We start from the raw sequence: 15,864 nt of genomic DNA on the forward strand, positions 1-15,864 counted from the left end.
GTATTATGTACATATATTATTTTAATATTTAAAATTTTTGTTCGTTTTTTCTATTGATTTTCGATGTATCATTTTTAGATTTTACGTGTGGATCTTTTTTCAATGTATTAAAAAGAAACAAATGTAATAGAAATACTATGAAGGCAAATAAAGCAATTTAAGTACTAACACTAATATCCAAATACCTATTAAAAGTTTCAACCCAACAATTTCAATTAACCCAGCAATAATTCAGCAAAGCTACTAACCCTTCTAAAAATCGTTAAAAGCATGTACAATCTATTCTGAGTTTACAAGCCGTTTTAGTACGAAAACTATTTGGTCTGAACTTAAAATAAACTCATACAACTATTTATCAAAAGCGTTTATAAGCAAGCAATGGGAAAACCAATTATCAAAATTAGTTTCATGTTTTGCTGGGACCAATTAAGTTAAGGTCTCGGAATTTCACCGAATATGGATCACGAACTTACACTGACCGCCGAGTCGACCTGGAAGGGACAAGGAATTTCTCCTCACATTCGTATTCCTTTAAATTAAGTGCACTGTAGGTAATTAACATCCGGCGTTGAAAGCGTTGTGACAAAAGTTAAGCGAACTTTGAGAAACTATTTATGAAATTGTTTCTCACCCCGGGACTCGACTGAATAATATGAAAACTTAAATGGGAACTAATACAATTTGTCACATCTCATTTTTAGTGATTATAACAGGTAATAAATAGTACTTTTACAGCAATTTTTTTTTAATATTTTAACTTCAGAAATTGCCAATTCTTAAACAGAAAATATTTTTTTTTTACTTCTTTTGTTATTTAAAGCAGTTTTGACTAGTTTGACTGAGGATAGATAATTTTTACATATAACAAGGATATTTAGTTAGTTAAAAGAATAATTAAAAAGAACTGTTGAAATCATCGTTAAAATCTTTAATCGCCATTATATAACGCAAAACTGATCATAAGAATATGTAATTAATTTTGCTCTAGGGCTATAGATAATAGATTTCTTTTTTATTTTGATACTTTGCGTTGTCGAAATTCTAATGGTCACCCTATGGAATTATATCAATACGCTTTATTTAACTTTTTATACCTTTACTGATATTAGTAATATTATTTTAATTTGCTATTTAAGAATTATTATTATAATTGACTAAATAAATCATAATAAATAATATAGCTTAAATCGATAGATGACCAAAAATCCATCATCTTTGGGTTTATTCTAACTACTCTTTTTTCTTCTACCAAATCCTCTACGGCCTTCTCTTCTCTTTTTATATAAGTAACTACTTCTTATATATACACACCCCACAAAAATTATCGCATCACTAGTATTTTAAGATATTTTTAATATTTTTTGGGATAATCTGTATATGTATCAACTTAAACGATATTTCTGGTTTCTTATCATGGACAAAAAATGATCGGAATTTCTTCGGATATTCCTGTGTTGGTCAATGCATTGAGATCGAAAACGTTCTAAGCAAATAGTGTTATTCTAAAGTAAAAATTTAAATTTATTGTTAATAATGGATATGCCTGAACGTTTGACAGGACATGTGACTAATGACGAAGCCGCTAGAATCATTGCGCTCATAGAAGAATGATGGCCGCAGTCAAAGATACGTCGCTCGGATAATGGGAGTTCAACAAAGCACCATATCCAGAGTTGTTAATCGCTACCAAGAAACAGGACAACTATTCAGACGACCCGGACAAGGCCGCAGAAGGGTAACTTCGGCAGTAGATGATCGTTACTTAAGGTTAAAGGCTTTAAGAATTAGGCATACCACCTCTAGAAGACTGCAAACAGATCTGTTGGCTGCTCGTAATGTCTGAATAAGCCTACAGACAGTTCGAAATAGGCTGAGAGAAGCAGGTTTACGAGCCAGAGTGCCAGCTAGAGGTCCACGTATAACTAGAGAACATCGAGTAGCAAGATTGCCATTTGCTAGAGAACACAAAAATTGGAATATTCAAGATTACCATAATACCAATATTTTATTCACGGATGAATCAAGATTTTGTCTACATTCATCAGATAGGCGTGTACCAGTATATTGGCGACGTGGAGAACGGCACGATCAGGTTAATTTTTGTCAAACTGAAAGCTTTGGTGGTGGCTCTATAATGGTTTGGGGAGGAATTAAATACATCGCTGTTTCCTGGATCTAACATATATAGATGGATGTTCGTTTATGACTTTACTAAGCTGGCTCTGGAACAATTTCTATGTATCGTTGACGGCATCATTGGTGTTGATGTCCGCTAGGTTATTGCTAAAATTAATCTGCAATTTATTCCGGTTCATTTATACCGATTTTAGCGTGATACAAGTTATTTGTTAGTCTCTTTAACTGAACCTTCATTTCGGCAATAAGTGGGTTATGGTCAGAAAAAATATATGCATGGGTATAATGACTCTGTTGAAAGAGCTGCAAAATATTTCGTTGACTAACATGTAGTCTGGTGTTCTACTGGGTATGTTGAATTATATCCTTTTTATTATTCTTCCAAGTAAATAACTTTCGTTTGTGTAGCTGATACCAGATGTATTGACCATGTCAGGCTCTTAGCAGAAATTCTATAATCTGTCCGCACGTTCGTTGGCTTCGCACAGGCCGTGGTTGCCTACTAATTCAGATCTGCAGCCCTCATTTTTGCATTAAAATCACTTATAATGTAGGGAGTTTTATTACTCTTTAGACTTGATGTTCGTACAATACTTTCACTTCATTTTCACGCTTCTTTTTTGCCGTGGGCACATACTTGTAGTATACTAATCTTAAATACGCAGCAGTTCAGTTGTAAGAGCATAATTCTGTCGCTTATGGAAATAATCTTCCTAACAAACTTTACAAATTCAGAGGTTACAAAGATGCCCACCACAATGCTATAATGTTTATCTTCCTCAACGCTTCCATAATAGTATAGGATGCCATCGTCATGGTTGCAGGTGCCCGACCCAAATCATCGCCATTCAAGTTTTCCTGTCACCTTAATAAGGTTCTCAAACTACTGCATATAGACTCCTAATATTTCAGGTGTACATTTTTAGCCATAGCAATACCCAGAGGAAAATAAATAGTAATGTGTGTTCCCGTTGCCTTCACGGCTTTAAACTCAGCCGCTTCTAACATGATGTTTATTTTTCAGCCGAAGCTTCTCGAATACTTACGAAAAGTAGCACTTTTTGGTGTTAGTTGACCATTTGTTTAAACCTACTACCTACGGATTTTATTCCAGTTAATCACATGAGAAAAGATGTTTTTAAGTAAATTTTAGGTAATAACTAGAATTTTTGATATGGAATAATATATTTTTAAAAAAGCTTCGATAAAGGCAATTTTGATGAACTCTTATCTTAGTCGTATTGGTTGTAGGTCTAAGTTAAATATTAAAAAATGCACAAAAATACATTTGATATATTTTAACAAAATTTTTTTTTTGTTTTTTAGTTTGAGCTATTACAAAATAAAATAAGATAAATATATAATTGAATAATTATTAGTCCCAATCTGCTTCCTTTAGTTTGACGTAAACTCCATTTTTAGATTTATATACAATTTCCGCAGCAAACTCGGGCTTGTGTGGAATGTCTGATGGAAGAATTTCAAAATTCATTAGTAACTTTGCTAGCATACCTTTAAGTTCTAACATAGCAAATTTTCGCCCTAAAAAAACAACTTATTTAATATTTATAAAAGTTCGAAGTCAATAAATTACAGTAACTATAATAATTAGTTAATATAAGGATCTTACACTTACCAATACAATTTCTGGGACCGGCACTAAATGGAATAAATGAATAGGTCTTTTTATTAGCGGTTAAAAATCGCTCGGGATTAAATTGTTCAGGATCTTTATGAAAATCGGGATCGCGATCCATTCCATATAAAAAAAATGATATTGCAGTGTCTTTTGGTATAACATGATCTGGAAAATCAGTAGTTAGTTTTGAAGTAATGGATAAAATCAGAAACTGATATCATGAATAAGTTTGATTTAAAAGGTACTATTCAATGTTAGATGTTATTGTAAAATTTTCTTATGAATATATTCAAACCTTTATATTTGACATCTTTTGTAATTACTCTTGCAATAAATGGCACTGGAGACTCAATTCTTAGGATCTCTTTAAGAACTAACTCCAAATAGGTCATGTTTTGTAAGTCGTTATATGTTATAGGTCTCTTTCTATCTTTTCCAAAGATAGCCTTTAACTCCTCCCGAACTGATTTCTTTATAAATAAAAAGTTATTAGATACATGTAATATTTATACTTTTTGAGTTTTACTTACCTGAACATCTGGTAGATCCTTTAACAGCCATATTCCTAATGTAAGAGCTGCAGCTGTAGTATCATGACCCTTAAAAAAAATAAAAAGTCGGTGAATCGTATTTATTTTAAGAAATAAAAAACGTATTTAAATTAGGAATATATTTTATTTTAGGATTTAAAAAATAAATGCGTACCGCAAATATAAATGTATCTACTTCTTCTCTGATATCTTTTTGAGTAAGACCACTGTCAGTCGATTCTAATAACAGATCTAAAAGTACTTTCTTCTGCTTCCGACCCAAACTGTCCACTTCTTCCTCTTTCTTTATGTCCTTCTTATTTTCAAGTTCTTTCCTTCGCTTTTCAATAACAGCATTTGTAAATCCATGAAGAATCTTTAAATTTTTTTGTTGCCTTTTATAATCAGATGAAAAGTAGAAAAGCCAGTCAAAGTTTTTCCATAATGATACATTTCTGATAGCTACAATTTCACACATATCTTTGACGGCGTTAGCATACTCTTTATTTTTATTTTGTTGCGCGTCCATCTTCACTCCCATAGTAGTTTCTATAAATTTTTATGGTTATAATAAATATTATGGTTTAGTATTTATATCCGAATAAATGAAATATATATATTTTTTATTAAATATGTTAATTGTAATAAAATAGATTGCTTAATAACTTGAATGTACTTTATACCAAAATAAAAATATTTATAATTAGCCGTAAATGCTTCGACTGAATTGGCTAATATGTTACATTAGACACTAGCAAAACATTTATAATTTAAATAACGTCGTTTAAATTAGGCAATTTAATAAATTTATCTAAGTTATTAAAAATAAGACACAGGAGGTACAGAGGTCGATTAAATAAAAATGGCATATGCATCTTTAATTCTCGTTGATAAATTTCTAAGGGGCTTTTCATTTTTATTTTAACTACAATGAAGTAAGATTTTTTTAAGTAAGATCATTATCTTATTAAATTTATTATTTACTGTGACAAAAAATGCTTAAAACGCTTTTTCTTAAAAGTGTTATAAATTTTATTAAAGATTTAAAAATTTTCTGAATAGATAAGATCCTATGTTTATTCTGTATAGTTTAACCATAAAAATAGCACATTTAACTATAAGATATATTTTTACAAGTTTTACGTTTACGCTTACAAATTCCGTCTGATATTTTTAATATACGTGGTTTTTTATTATTCATAAGTATCGTTTCTGCAGAAGAGAGGGTAGTATACAGTAGTATACTGACGCACCAAAGAAGCTCTTTTACGATTTCAGAGATAAATTTCGATTTTCCGATAAGTGAACGCGTAGAATACTTATTTTTTTAAGTTTAATTTTGTAACAAAGCTTATTATATTGCCAGTTATTATACACCACTAAAATATTCAATACCTGACTTTTTTAACAAAATGAATAATATCTGTTCTTACATTTGTAGTGGTACCTTTATCTGCACTAGAGATTAAAAAATTTTTTTTAAACACCCAGCCATATATGGATACATACGATTTAGTATAGGCACTTTATGAACCTATACGAAATGCAGGCAATTCATCTATATTTATTGATTTAATTTTTTTTCCAAGCTTAAAACTAAACTCTGTGGACTTTATTTTTGTGATTTCTCAGTCTTCAAAATTAAAGCTCCACCTAAAATAATTTTATACCCCGGCTTGCGCAATCTCCTTACATTTTAAGGGTGACCTATCTAATCGAAATTGTTTTGCAACTATTTGTACAAAGGATATCAATAAAAAAATAATATTCCTAATTCTTTGATTATTCAATTACTCGATAAACATGCAGCAGTAAAAATTAGAAAGGTTACAAATCCAAAAGTAGATTGGTTAACAGGGAACGTAAAAATGCTTATTGTGAAAAGATAATGATGAATGGGTAACTTATAAACGTAATCTGATTCTTGCTGTGATTAGGAATGAAAATCACCTATATTTATGTTTTATTTTAGCCAATTTATATAATAAACTAACTATTTATATAGCTTATTGCAATAACAAAAAAAGCATAATATAGCAAAAAAAAACCTTTTAGCAAAACAGCATCTCATAACTTGTGTTTGGAGAAGGAGATTTAGTAAATTTTCCTGGCTTTTAAAAAAACTGCGTCGAGTCTAATTATATTTCTTTTAAAATGGTTTAGCACTGTAGTGCTAAAATTAATATATGTATTGTGCAAATTAATCAACTACTGTATAGAGAGAAATAACTCTCTCGTGATTTCCAAGGGTACTCCTTTACCTAAATCTTAGGAACATGAAAAAATATTGGATTTAAGGATAATAAGCATTTTACCATTGTTATCAAAGATATTTGAAGAAATACTTTGCAAGGAAATGCTTAAGTATTGTGATATGAATAAGATAATTCTAGAAAATCAGTGTGGATTCTGCAAGTGCATTAGTTCAGCAACTGCATTAATTGACGTTTTTAAACTACCTACGATAACGGCTTTGCTACGCTGCTTATACACATATAGTCTAAGATCCCACCATATTACGACCTTCACCCATAACGTTACGGGATGAAACGTATGTTTTCATAAAATGTAGTATATTTTAAAATGTGTTCCGCAAAGGTTGCCTGAGAAATCTTGTGCAAAATATCATTTATAAATGATTAAAAATTATTTTTTTTTTAAAGATTGCACTCATTCTGTTACGCATTAAATTGTGTACTAATCGAAAGTACGTAACTTGTGAAATATGCATCCACTGGGTTGCCTTCTTTTTTCTTGTGCAGTTACTACGCAGACAGGTGCGCGGAGGTGATTCGTAATAGTAATTTGCACCTATCAAGTTACGCAATAAAACATTACATTAAATTAAAGTTAATTTTATTGCAAACAATATGGCATAGGGTTGCTTGCGAAAAACCTGTGCATAATCCCGGTTGCCGAATTTTAAAAGTTCAAATTCTCGCGCGGCTTAATGCAAGCGACAAATATACAGTGTGATGACTTTAACTCGAATAAATTCAGTTAAAACTAATCAAATTTTATCTCGCAAAATTCCTAAAACCGTCGATTTTTGTTATTTTTTTTTCACGTTTTTAGATAGTTTTTGTATTTTTTCACCTACAGGGGGGGTTCAAATTAACCCAAACTTTTTTTTTTTCAAATAGAAAGCCACTTTTTTTAAACTCTCATTGAAAAGAGCGCTTTTTCCTAATTTAATTGCCCTATTTTCTTTTGTGATTATCTAAAGCAGAAATACGAAAAAAAACCATTAAATTATTAAAAGTCTCGAAATATTTTGTGTTGGTAAATTTTTTGCGTGTTTGTTTATTTTATTGGTATCGAGACATTTCCTGACATTATTGTAGTGTCACTGTTAAAGTGAATTTCAACCAGTTGTTAAATAAGTTAACTTATATTGAAAAAATGCCTTATTTATCCGAATCCCACAAGATTGAAATCTTAATGATGATTAGTTATTGGGATAGAAGTCGTACTCAGCTAGAGGTTGTCCACTTATTCAGGCAGAAATATCCAGATTTGCCACCTATTAACCAAGGTACGGTTAGTAAAATCGAAAGCAGATTTCGAGAAGTTGGGCACGTGAGGGATGTTTATATTATATATATATATATATATATATATAATATATATACATATATATATATATACAGTGTGGTGTATATTCATTCATACATATATTAAAATTTACCCCTTCTATCTTGCAAATTTTTATGAATATATCAAGAATTTACATATTTTAGGCTAAAAGTGCTTATAGGACATCATTTAAGGATTAAGGATTAATTAATTAATCACTTAAGGACATCATTTTATAAAGACCACTTCCAGAAAATATGACGTACATTGTCACATGAGCCACACAAAAAACACTTTTTAACCATTTTTTAGCACGTTTTTTTTTAAAATGAGGTTAATTCATTCAATTAAATTCAATTAAAGCAGAAATACGAAAAAAAACCATTAAATTATTAAAAGTCTCGAAATATTTTGTGTTGGTAAATTTTTGGCGTGTTTGTTTATTTTATTGGTATCGAGACATTTCCTGACATTATTGTAGTGTCACTGTTAAAGTGAATTTCAACCAGTTGTTAAATAAGTTAACTTATATTGAAAAAATGCCTTATTTATCCGAATCCCACAAGATTGAAATCTTAATGATGATTAGTTATGGGGATAGAAGTCGTACTCAGCTAGAGGTTGTCCACTTATTCAGGCAGAAATATCCGGATTTGCCACCTATTAACCAAGGTACGGTTAGTAAAATCGAAAGCAGATTTCGAGAAGTTGGGCACGTGAGGGATGTTTCAAGACAAAGGTCTTCTAAAATTGATGAAAACACCTAATTAAATGTATTGTTAGCGATGGAACCACACACGATACACCACACACAACACACCACACTGTATATATATATATATGTATATATATATATATATATATATATATATATATATATATATATATATATATATATACGTTACTACTTACTACTCCGTTACTACTCCGCGCACCTGGCTGCGTAGTAACTGCACAAGAAAAAAGAAGGCAACCCAGTGGATGCATATTTCACAAGTTACGTACTTTCGATTAGTACACAATTTAATGCGTTAATGCGTAATAGAAAGAGTGTAATGTTTAAAAAAAAATTAATTTGTAATCATTATTAATTAATATTTTGCACAAGATTTTTCAGGCAACCTTTGCGAAATACATTTTAAGATATACTACATTTTATGAAAACATACGTTTTATCCCGTAACGTTATGGGTGAAGGTCGTAGTATGGTGGGATCCTCTACTAATACATGCTTAACCATCAGTTACCAGTTTCAAAACCTATATTTTAGAGCTAGGATTTATCTGCTCTGGAATTACTTACACCTTATCTATTTATCTCAAAGAATACAAAGCATGTCTTATTACGGTAATGGTTCCGACAAGCTAAATATTTTATCTGGAGTTTCGCAAGGTTTGATTTTGGGACCTTTACTTTTTAATATCTTTACATCGCATTTAGTAACCTCTGAAAAAACTGCAAGAATATTAGTTATGCTCATGATACGCAAATGTATTTTTCATTAACAACTTAATTGAAGCCGGAAATTAAATAATAATAAATTTGCACAAATTTTTTATTTATCTTTTGAATATTATTTGACCCTAAACTCCTCTAAATCTAAGGTTAAGGTTATGTTACTTGTAAGCAAAAATAAGGTTGACTTTTTCAGTAATATAAAAATTTGTTTTGCTTATATTCCGCTTGAGCATATGTATGTGGCTTGGTATTAGGGTCTTATATTGGATTCACAAAAAAAAGTTAAAAAAGTATTTTATTGTTTAAAGTTGTACTATTGCAATAATCAACATTTTAATTTATACTTAAAAAATATATTTTCTGAGTATTTAGTTGTATTAAGGCGCAACTATTGTGATTTTTAATTTTTCCTGGTTAAAACAGCCCCAAACACATATCTTAAAAATTGTATCTACTTCGATGATCAAAATTGAAAAACCGTTGAAGAGTTTCGCGCCTTTCTGCATCAAATTATTAACTTTTAAGGTCAACATTTTACAATGTTTATATATATATATATAGAAATAATCTTTCAAAATTTAAAGTTCATTTTTTCTAAAATCTATTGCATTTTCATACATTTTTCTCTTGAACCAGTAGAGTTAATAAGTGTTTATAAGTATTTTAAAGTTTAACTATAAGTTATGCGTCACTACGCCACTACGGCTCTAAGACGCGTTAAAATTTATAAAAACCATTAATTACCTAAATAGGATCTGCTGCATTTATTTTTAACTTTTGTACATGATACCATAACAACAATTGTTTAAAATCAACGCTTATCAATGTCAATTCTCAATGTCATGTTTAAAAATTTTATAGCTTACAATTTTTAAACATTTATTGCTAATGGAAAACTTTACCAATCAAGAATTGGCGGATATGCATTTGGCATACGAAGCAACAAACTGCAATGCGTGAGCAGCATCGCGGTTGTATCATGAACGTTATCCCGAACGACAGCATCCTGGAGACAAAAAGTTTATTGCAGTTCATCGGCGGCTCGCTGAGACAGGCATGTTTAAGACCAAGATGCATGACACTGGTGTTGCTCGAACCGTAAGAACGGTCGAATTTGAAGAAGAGGTGCTTCAGCGAGTTGCTGATAAACCATCAAGTAGCACACGTGATGTCGCTAAGAATATGAATACGAGTAACGCTTCTATCTGGCGGGTACTACACGAGCAACAACTCCATCCTTACAACTTCCAGAAAACTCTAGGTATGACTGCAGCCGATTATCATCCTAGAGTTCAATTTTGTCGATGGCTTCTGAACCACATCATTGCACAACCAAATATTTTAGGATATGTTTTGTGGACCGATGAAGCCTCTTTCACAAGAGACGGTATTTTTAATAGTAGGAATAGCCATGTTTGGGACGAAGAAAATCCTTATGCAATTTTTCCAAGAAAACATCACAATCGTTGGTCTGTCAATGTATTGGCAGGCATTGTTGATGATTATTTAATTGGGCCATACCTTCTACCGGAACGGAACAGGACTTACTAATCTGCGTTTCTTGGAGGAAGTTCTCCCAAAACTCCTTGAAAATGTTCCACTAAACGTTAGACAGCAAATGTGGTTTCACCATGATGGTGCGCCGGCTCACTTTGCTGTACAAGTACGCGAGAATTTGGCTCAGCGGTTTGAGCGCCGTTGGATTGCCAGAGGTGGAGCAGTTTCTTGGCCTCTTAGGTCACCCAATTTAACGTCGCTCGATTTTTTCTTGTGGGGACATGTAAAGTCTTTAGTCTACAAAACTCCAGTAGAATCAGAGCTAGACTTAATTGGACGAATAACAGCAGCATTTGAAATCATTCAAAACGAGGATCAAATTTTTAGTGTAGTACGCCGAAATCGTGTACGGCGTTTAAATCGGTGTATTAAGGTTGGAGGAAGACATTTTGAAGAATTGTTGTGATGGTATCATATACAAAAGGTAAAAATAAATGTCAGATCCTATTTAGGTAATTAATATTTTTTCTAAATTTAAACGCGTCTTAGGGCCGTAGTGACGTAGTGACACATTTCCGGACATGGGTTCCTATACTCAAATGGATTCTACTGTTGCACTAAACAACCCCTAGAGTTTGATCCCATAGTTCTGAAACACTGTATATTGGTTTATTATTTATATTATTACCCTGTTGAAATATTAAATAAATTTTATGAGTTCGAATTTCCTGTACGTGTTTTTCCAAATTATTTACATCCTTATATAAATAAAAAAAATGTTTTAACTTGTAGAATTATAGGCTGAAGGCCTTCTAAAAGAAAATTAAAATTACCTGAATTTAAATTAACTATAACTCCATTTGACGATGACATTGCTTTTCCATATTTACCCTCTTGTATACTTTTTTGAAAACATTCGGCATACTACCGTTGATTTCATTTGTAAATCGGGCGTATGACGGCCCTACTTTTTAATTTCAATTTTTGCTTTAAAGGACTGTGGCCTATTTTCTAAACTATATTAGTGTAGTGTTCTTTATTTTTTTAGTAGTATTTATTATTAACATTATCTTTCGGCTAATATTAGCTTCGGAGGAAAGATACTTTGGTCATCCTCCACAAAATTTATTTAAAACAATATATAAATCCTACATGTTTCGGACATATAATATGTGCATCATCAGGGATAACACATTAAGGGGTTCCGTCAATACATCTTACAGATCTAGTGCCTCAGACAAGGTTAAAAAGAATTTAGATATATGAGAATGGGATCAAACATTGATTTAAAAAACTTTAAAATACATAATTACGGCAATACAATAACAAGAACTGAGAACAATTATCAATTCAACAAAATAAGAACAATAAAACAATCATCGTATTATTGTAATATTTTAATTTTAAAGTTTTTGTAAATACATGTTTGGTTCCATTGTCATGTATCTTAATTCGTTTCAACCTTTTAACCTTGTCTGAGGTACTAGATCTGTAAGATGTATTGACGGAACACCTTAATTTGTTATCCCTGATGATGTACATGTTATAAGTCTGAAACATGTAGGATTCATATTTTTTTTAAATAAAAAATTAGTGGAGGATGTTTGAAGTATCTTTAGTTACTAATTGATCTATTAACTCCACTGAAAGACTAAACTACTTCTTCAACTATTAATTTTATGATTTTTTTGTATTTGATGATTACCTATCAATAAATCAAATCTAATCGAATAAAGACATTTTTTAAAAGACATTAAACTAATTATTTTTTATTATTTTAACCATTAATTTAATAGTTTATAAGTGAAACACGGCTAAATTTTTTAAATTATTAAATAATCAAATTTGTACCTAAAATAGATCACATTTTAAATAGAATATTAACAAGTACACAAATTAATTACCACTAACTGATATAATTTTTGCATTTTATTTATCTAATAATAATTGCTACTCACCTAACAGAACATAATCGATTGCCGGATATTTTTTATAGTAAAGTAGTGTACAGCTTTAAAAACATGCAACACCAATAAATGCGTTTTTTTACGTTTAAGAGCAAATTGATCAAGAATTTCTCAAGTTGAAATAAATAAATATTCTTTAGGCAAGTTTTATTTAAACCAATGACTTAAGTTTAAAAACAACTTAAGTTTTAGGCATTAAATAACAAAAAGAAGCTTGAACAAAAACTATTTTTAATACTAATATACATAATTGAAAAAAAATCTTCTATAAAAATTATTCTGCTTAATATTTCTTTAAGGTTTCCACACAATATACAGATAATTTGTAGACAGGCCTTTTTACAATAGCATTTTTAACTGCATAATTTAGTCACTACAGTCACTTAACAACTTTTTATTTTGTACATATTGATATTAAATTATCTTTATTGATTTTAAATACAAAAACGGGCAAGAAACGGATTTTGAGATTAACTAATTTTATTAAAATATTTGTTTATCTATATTAAAAATTTATGCAAAATATTTAAAAGTATATATATTCATATGTAATTAGACGCCCATATTTAATATATTGCAATTTGATGTTAAATATTTATGATACATTTATATTAGTCACCATAAACACTATGCTAATTATATATCTAATATTATGTAATCTTACATTCATTAGTCATAAAAAGGTGAACTTGCTTATATACAGGGTGACAATTTAAACATGTGAAATGACCATATATTAGGAACAAAAAACTGAATAAAAAAATGCTGAAAACAGTTCCTATAAAACATAGAAGGAACAAAAACAAGCACATTATCTCAGCCTTAAACCTTTGGACAGGGTAAGATAAACGAAAGGAAAAGATAAAGGAGGTTGACTGATACATCATCTCAAAACTACTGAAAAATGCTTTATTAGCCTCTGTTTATCATGAAAAATAATAAATAAAAACAACATGTACTTTTAAATGCTTCACGTACAGTTACAAATGTTTCTCTAAATATAACACGGTACTCCTGAATTATTCTATGCTGGCGTTGCTCTATATAGTGACTCAGGTTGCGTTTTAAAAACCACAGATTTGAGGGGACCGCACAAAAAGAAGTCAAGAGGTATTAGATTCACGGTTCTTGATGGCTATTTAATAGGACCTCTTTCAATCCACTGGTTAGGATAATGATCATCCAACCATTGCCTAACGGTCACTACATAACAAAGAGTTGCTCCATACTATTAGAATTGTAGTAAGCATTCTACTAAGGATAAATTTCCATGTATATCACTCTGATTTCCTAATTTTCGCACCATTACTGGTTTCATAGACCTCTGTAGCATTTCAGCATACATGTCGCTATTTCAATTTCCTAGTATAAATATTGGGCCGATATTACCATCTCCATCCATGATCAAACAATAATTTTTCGGAGGTACTGGGTATGCCTTTCTCTAAATAAGTGTGGGTTCTCATCATTCCGGTAATAACAGTTTTGGTTAATAACATGCTAATTAAATAAAACGTATACTTATCACTAAAGAAAATAATTTTAACTCTTCGAGGTTCTCCCGTTATTTTATCTGTCATTATTTCACAAAACTGGATTCTTCTGTCCAGGTCGGGGTCATCAAGTTTTTTTAGTATTTGCAGCTTATAGGGATATAACTTACGAAATATAAGGATCTTTTGTATTGATTTAAGAGATAATCTAATTGCTACAGCTGCTTGACGAGTTGATAAAATTAAATTCATTGTAAACTGGCTGCTGTTTTCCATTAAAACTAAACCGAAAGTCAAATGATTCTAAAATAATATTACTAGAACGAATACTTTTAAATTAAATTTATATTTATATAGATATTTAAAAATTTCGACCATCTATATTTTACCAACGTAATTTTATTTTATCTGTAGTTTAGTCGTTAAATAAATAAAAATATATATAATTTAAAGAGCAATGGAGGGAAGTCTCAGGATATATTACTATAACATTATTCACTTGACCTTAGTGAATCATAAATAATTATCATAGTAAATTCTCCTAACGGAACATCTTCGTAATATATATTTCTCTTTGATTTTTTACAAATGATACACCAGCTTAATTAATTACTACTAAAGTGTGACATTACAAATGTAGGTATTAAAATGAAAAAAAAAACAATCACAATCTAACAATGTACAACACCGGAAAGACGTAAAACCATATTCTTTGTCTTTGACCCCTAATTCTTGACTACTTAGACCTTAGTAGAAAACAAGCTTATAAGGAGAAGTTTTCCAGTTATCATATTGTCAAATTATCAAAACAAACTTATGTTAAACCTCTTCTTTATATAATAAACACAATTTATGAAACTGGAAACGAACCATCAAATTTAAAATTCACAATAGTACTCCTATTTATAAATTAGGCCCAAAGACATTATAGGTAATTATCGACCCATCATCTTCCCAACATGTCATGCAGAAATATTTTATATAAGCGTATGTTATTTTTGGCAAGTAATAATTAGTGCAGTATTCCAAATGTGTCATACCAATTAAAATCCTGCAACTAAGGATTTTATTACATTTAACTATCTTAATAATGATAGAAAATATCTAAAGTCTAAGGATCCTTCTATATATTAGTTCAAAGAATTTGATAGGACACCAAATAATGAGCTTTTTGAAGTGTTATTTAAACAACAGGTGTTAGGTCATTAAGGTTAAGCAAAGACAAAATTACACAATAAATAGAGATAGAACAAAGCATAATGCTAGGTTTTTTTTCTGTTTTAGTTTACCTTAACTCTCTTTTTAAAATTAGATTAAATAATGATACAATCATCTTATATGTAGATAATGATTGGTTTTTAATGATACATATTACGATCAAGCAAAATAATAAAATAAAAAGACTGATTAGAATGAAAAATTGACCGAAAACAGTATTCCTGATTGTAATAAAAACTAACTATTTTGCATTTTTACTGAAAGAAATAGACATAATTTTTTAAACTTGTTAATAGACAACCGTAAATAAGTTAAGCAAATCTCCCATACAAAATATCGTAGAATGTATG

General features: G+C 30.2%; 1 protein-coding gene across 1 annotated transcript in view; it reads right to left on the reverse strand.

Annotated features, from left to right (window-relative positions):
• Nucleotides 1-3,409: 3,409 nt before the first annotated feature.
• The window catches only part of LOC126743337 (uncharacterized), a 36,023-nt gene continuing 23,568 nt past the window's right edge, over nucleotides 3,410-15,864 (reverse strand). The window contains exons 12-16 of the mRNA XM_050450374.1: nucleotides 4,481-4,854; nucleotides 4,306-4,374; nucleotides 4,071-4,245; nucleotides 3,773-3,940; nucleotides 3,410-3,678 (exon numbers count right to left, since the gene is read on the reverse strand). Coding sequence (XP_050306331.1) covers nucleotides 3,512-3,678; nucleotides 3,773-3,940; nucleotides 4,071-4,245; nucleotides 4,306-4,374; nucleotides 4,481-4,854 — 953 coding nt within the window. The 3' untranslated portion in view covers nucleotides 3,410-3,511. The remainder of the gene's footprint in view (nucleotides 3,679-3,772; nucleotides 3,941-4,070; nucleotides 4,246-4,305; nucleotides 4,375-4,480; nucleotides 4,855-15,864) is intronic.

Source organism: Anthonomus grandis, chromosome 12 (genome assembly GCF_022605725.1).
Source record: "Anthonomus grandis grandis chromosome 12, icAntGran1.3, whole genome shotgun sequence".
Taxonomy (NCBI): Eukaryota; Metazoa; Arthropoda; class Insecta; order Coleoptera; family Curculionidae; genus Anthonomus; species Anthonomus grandis.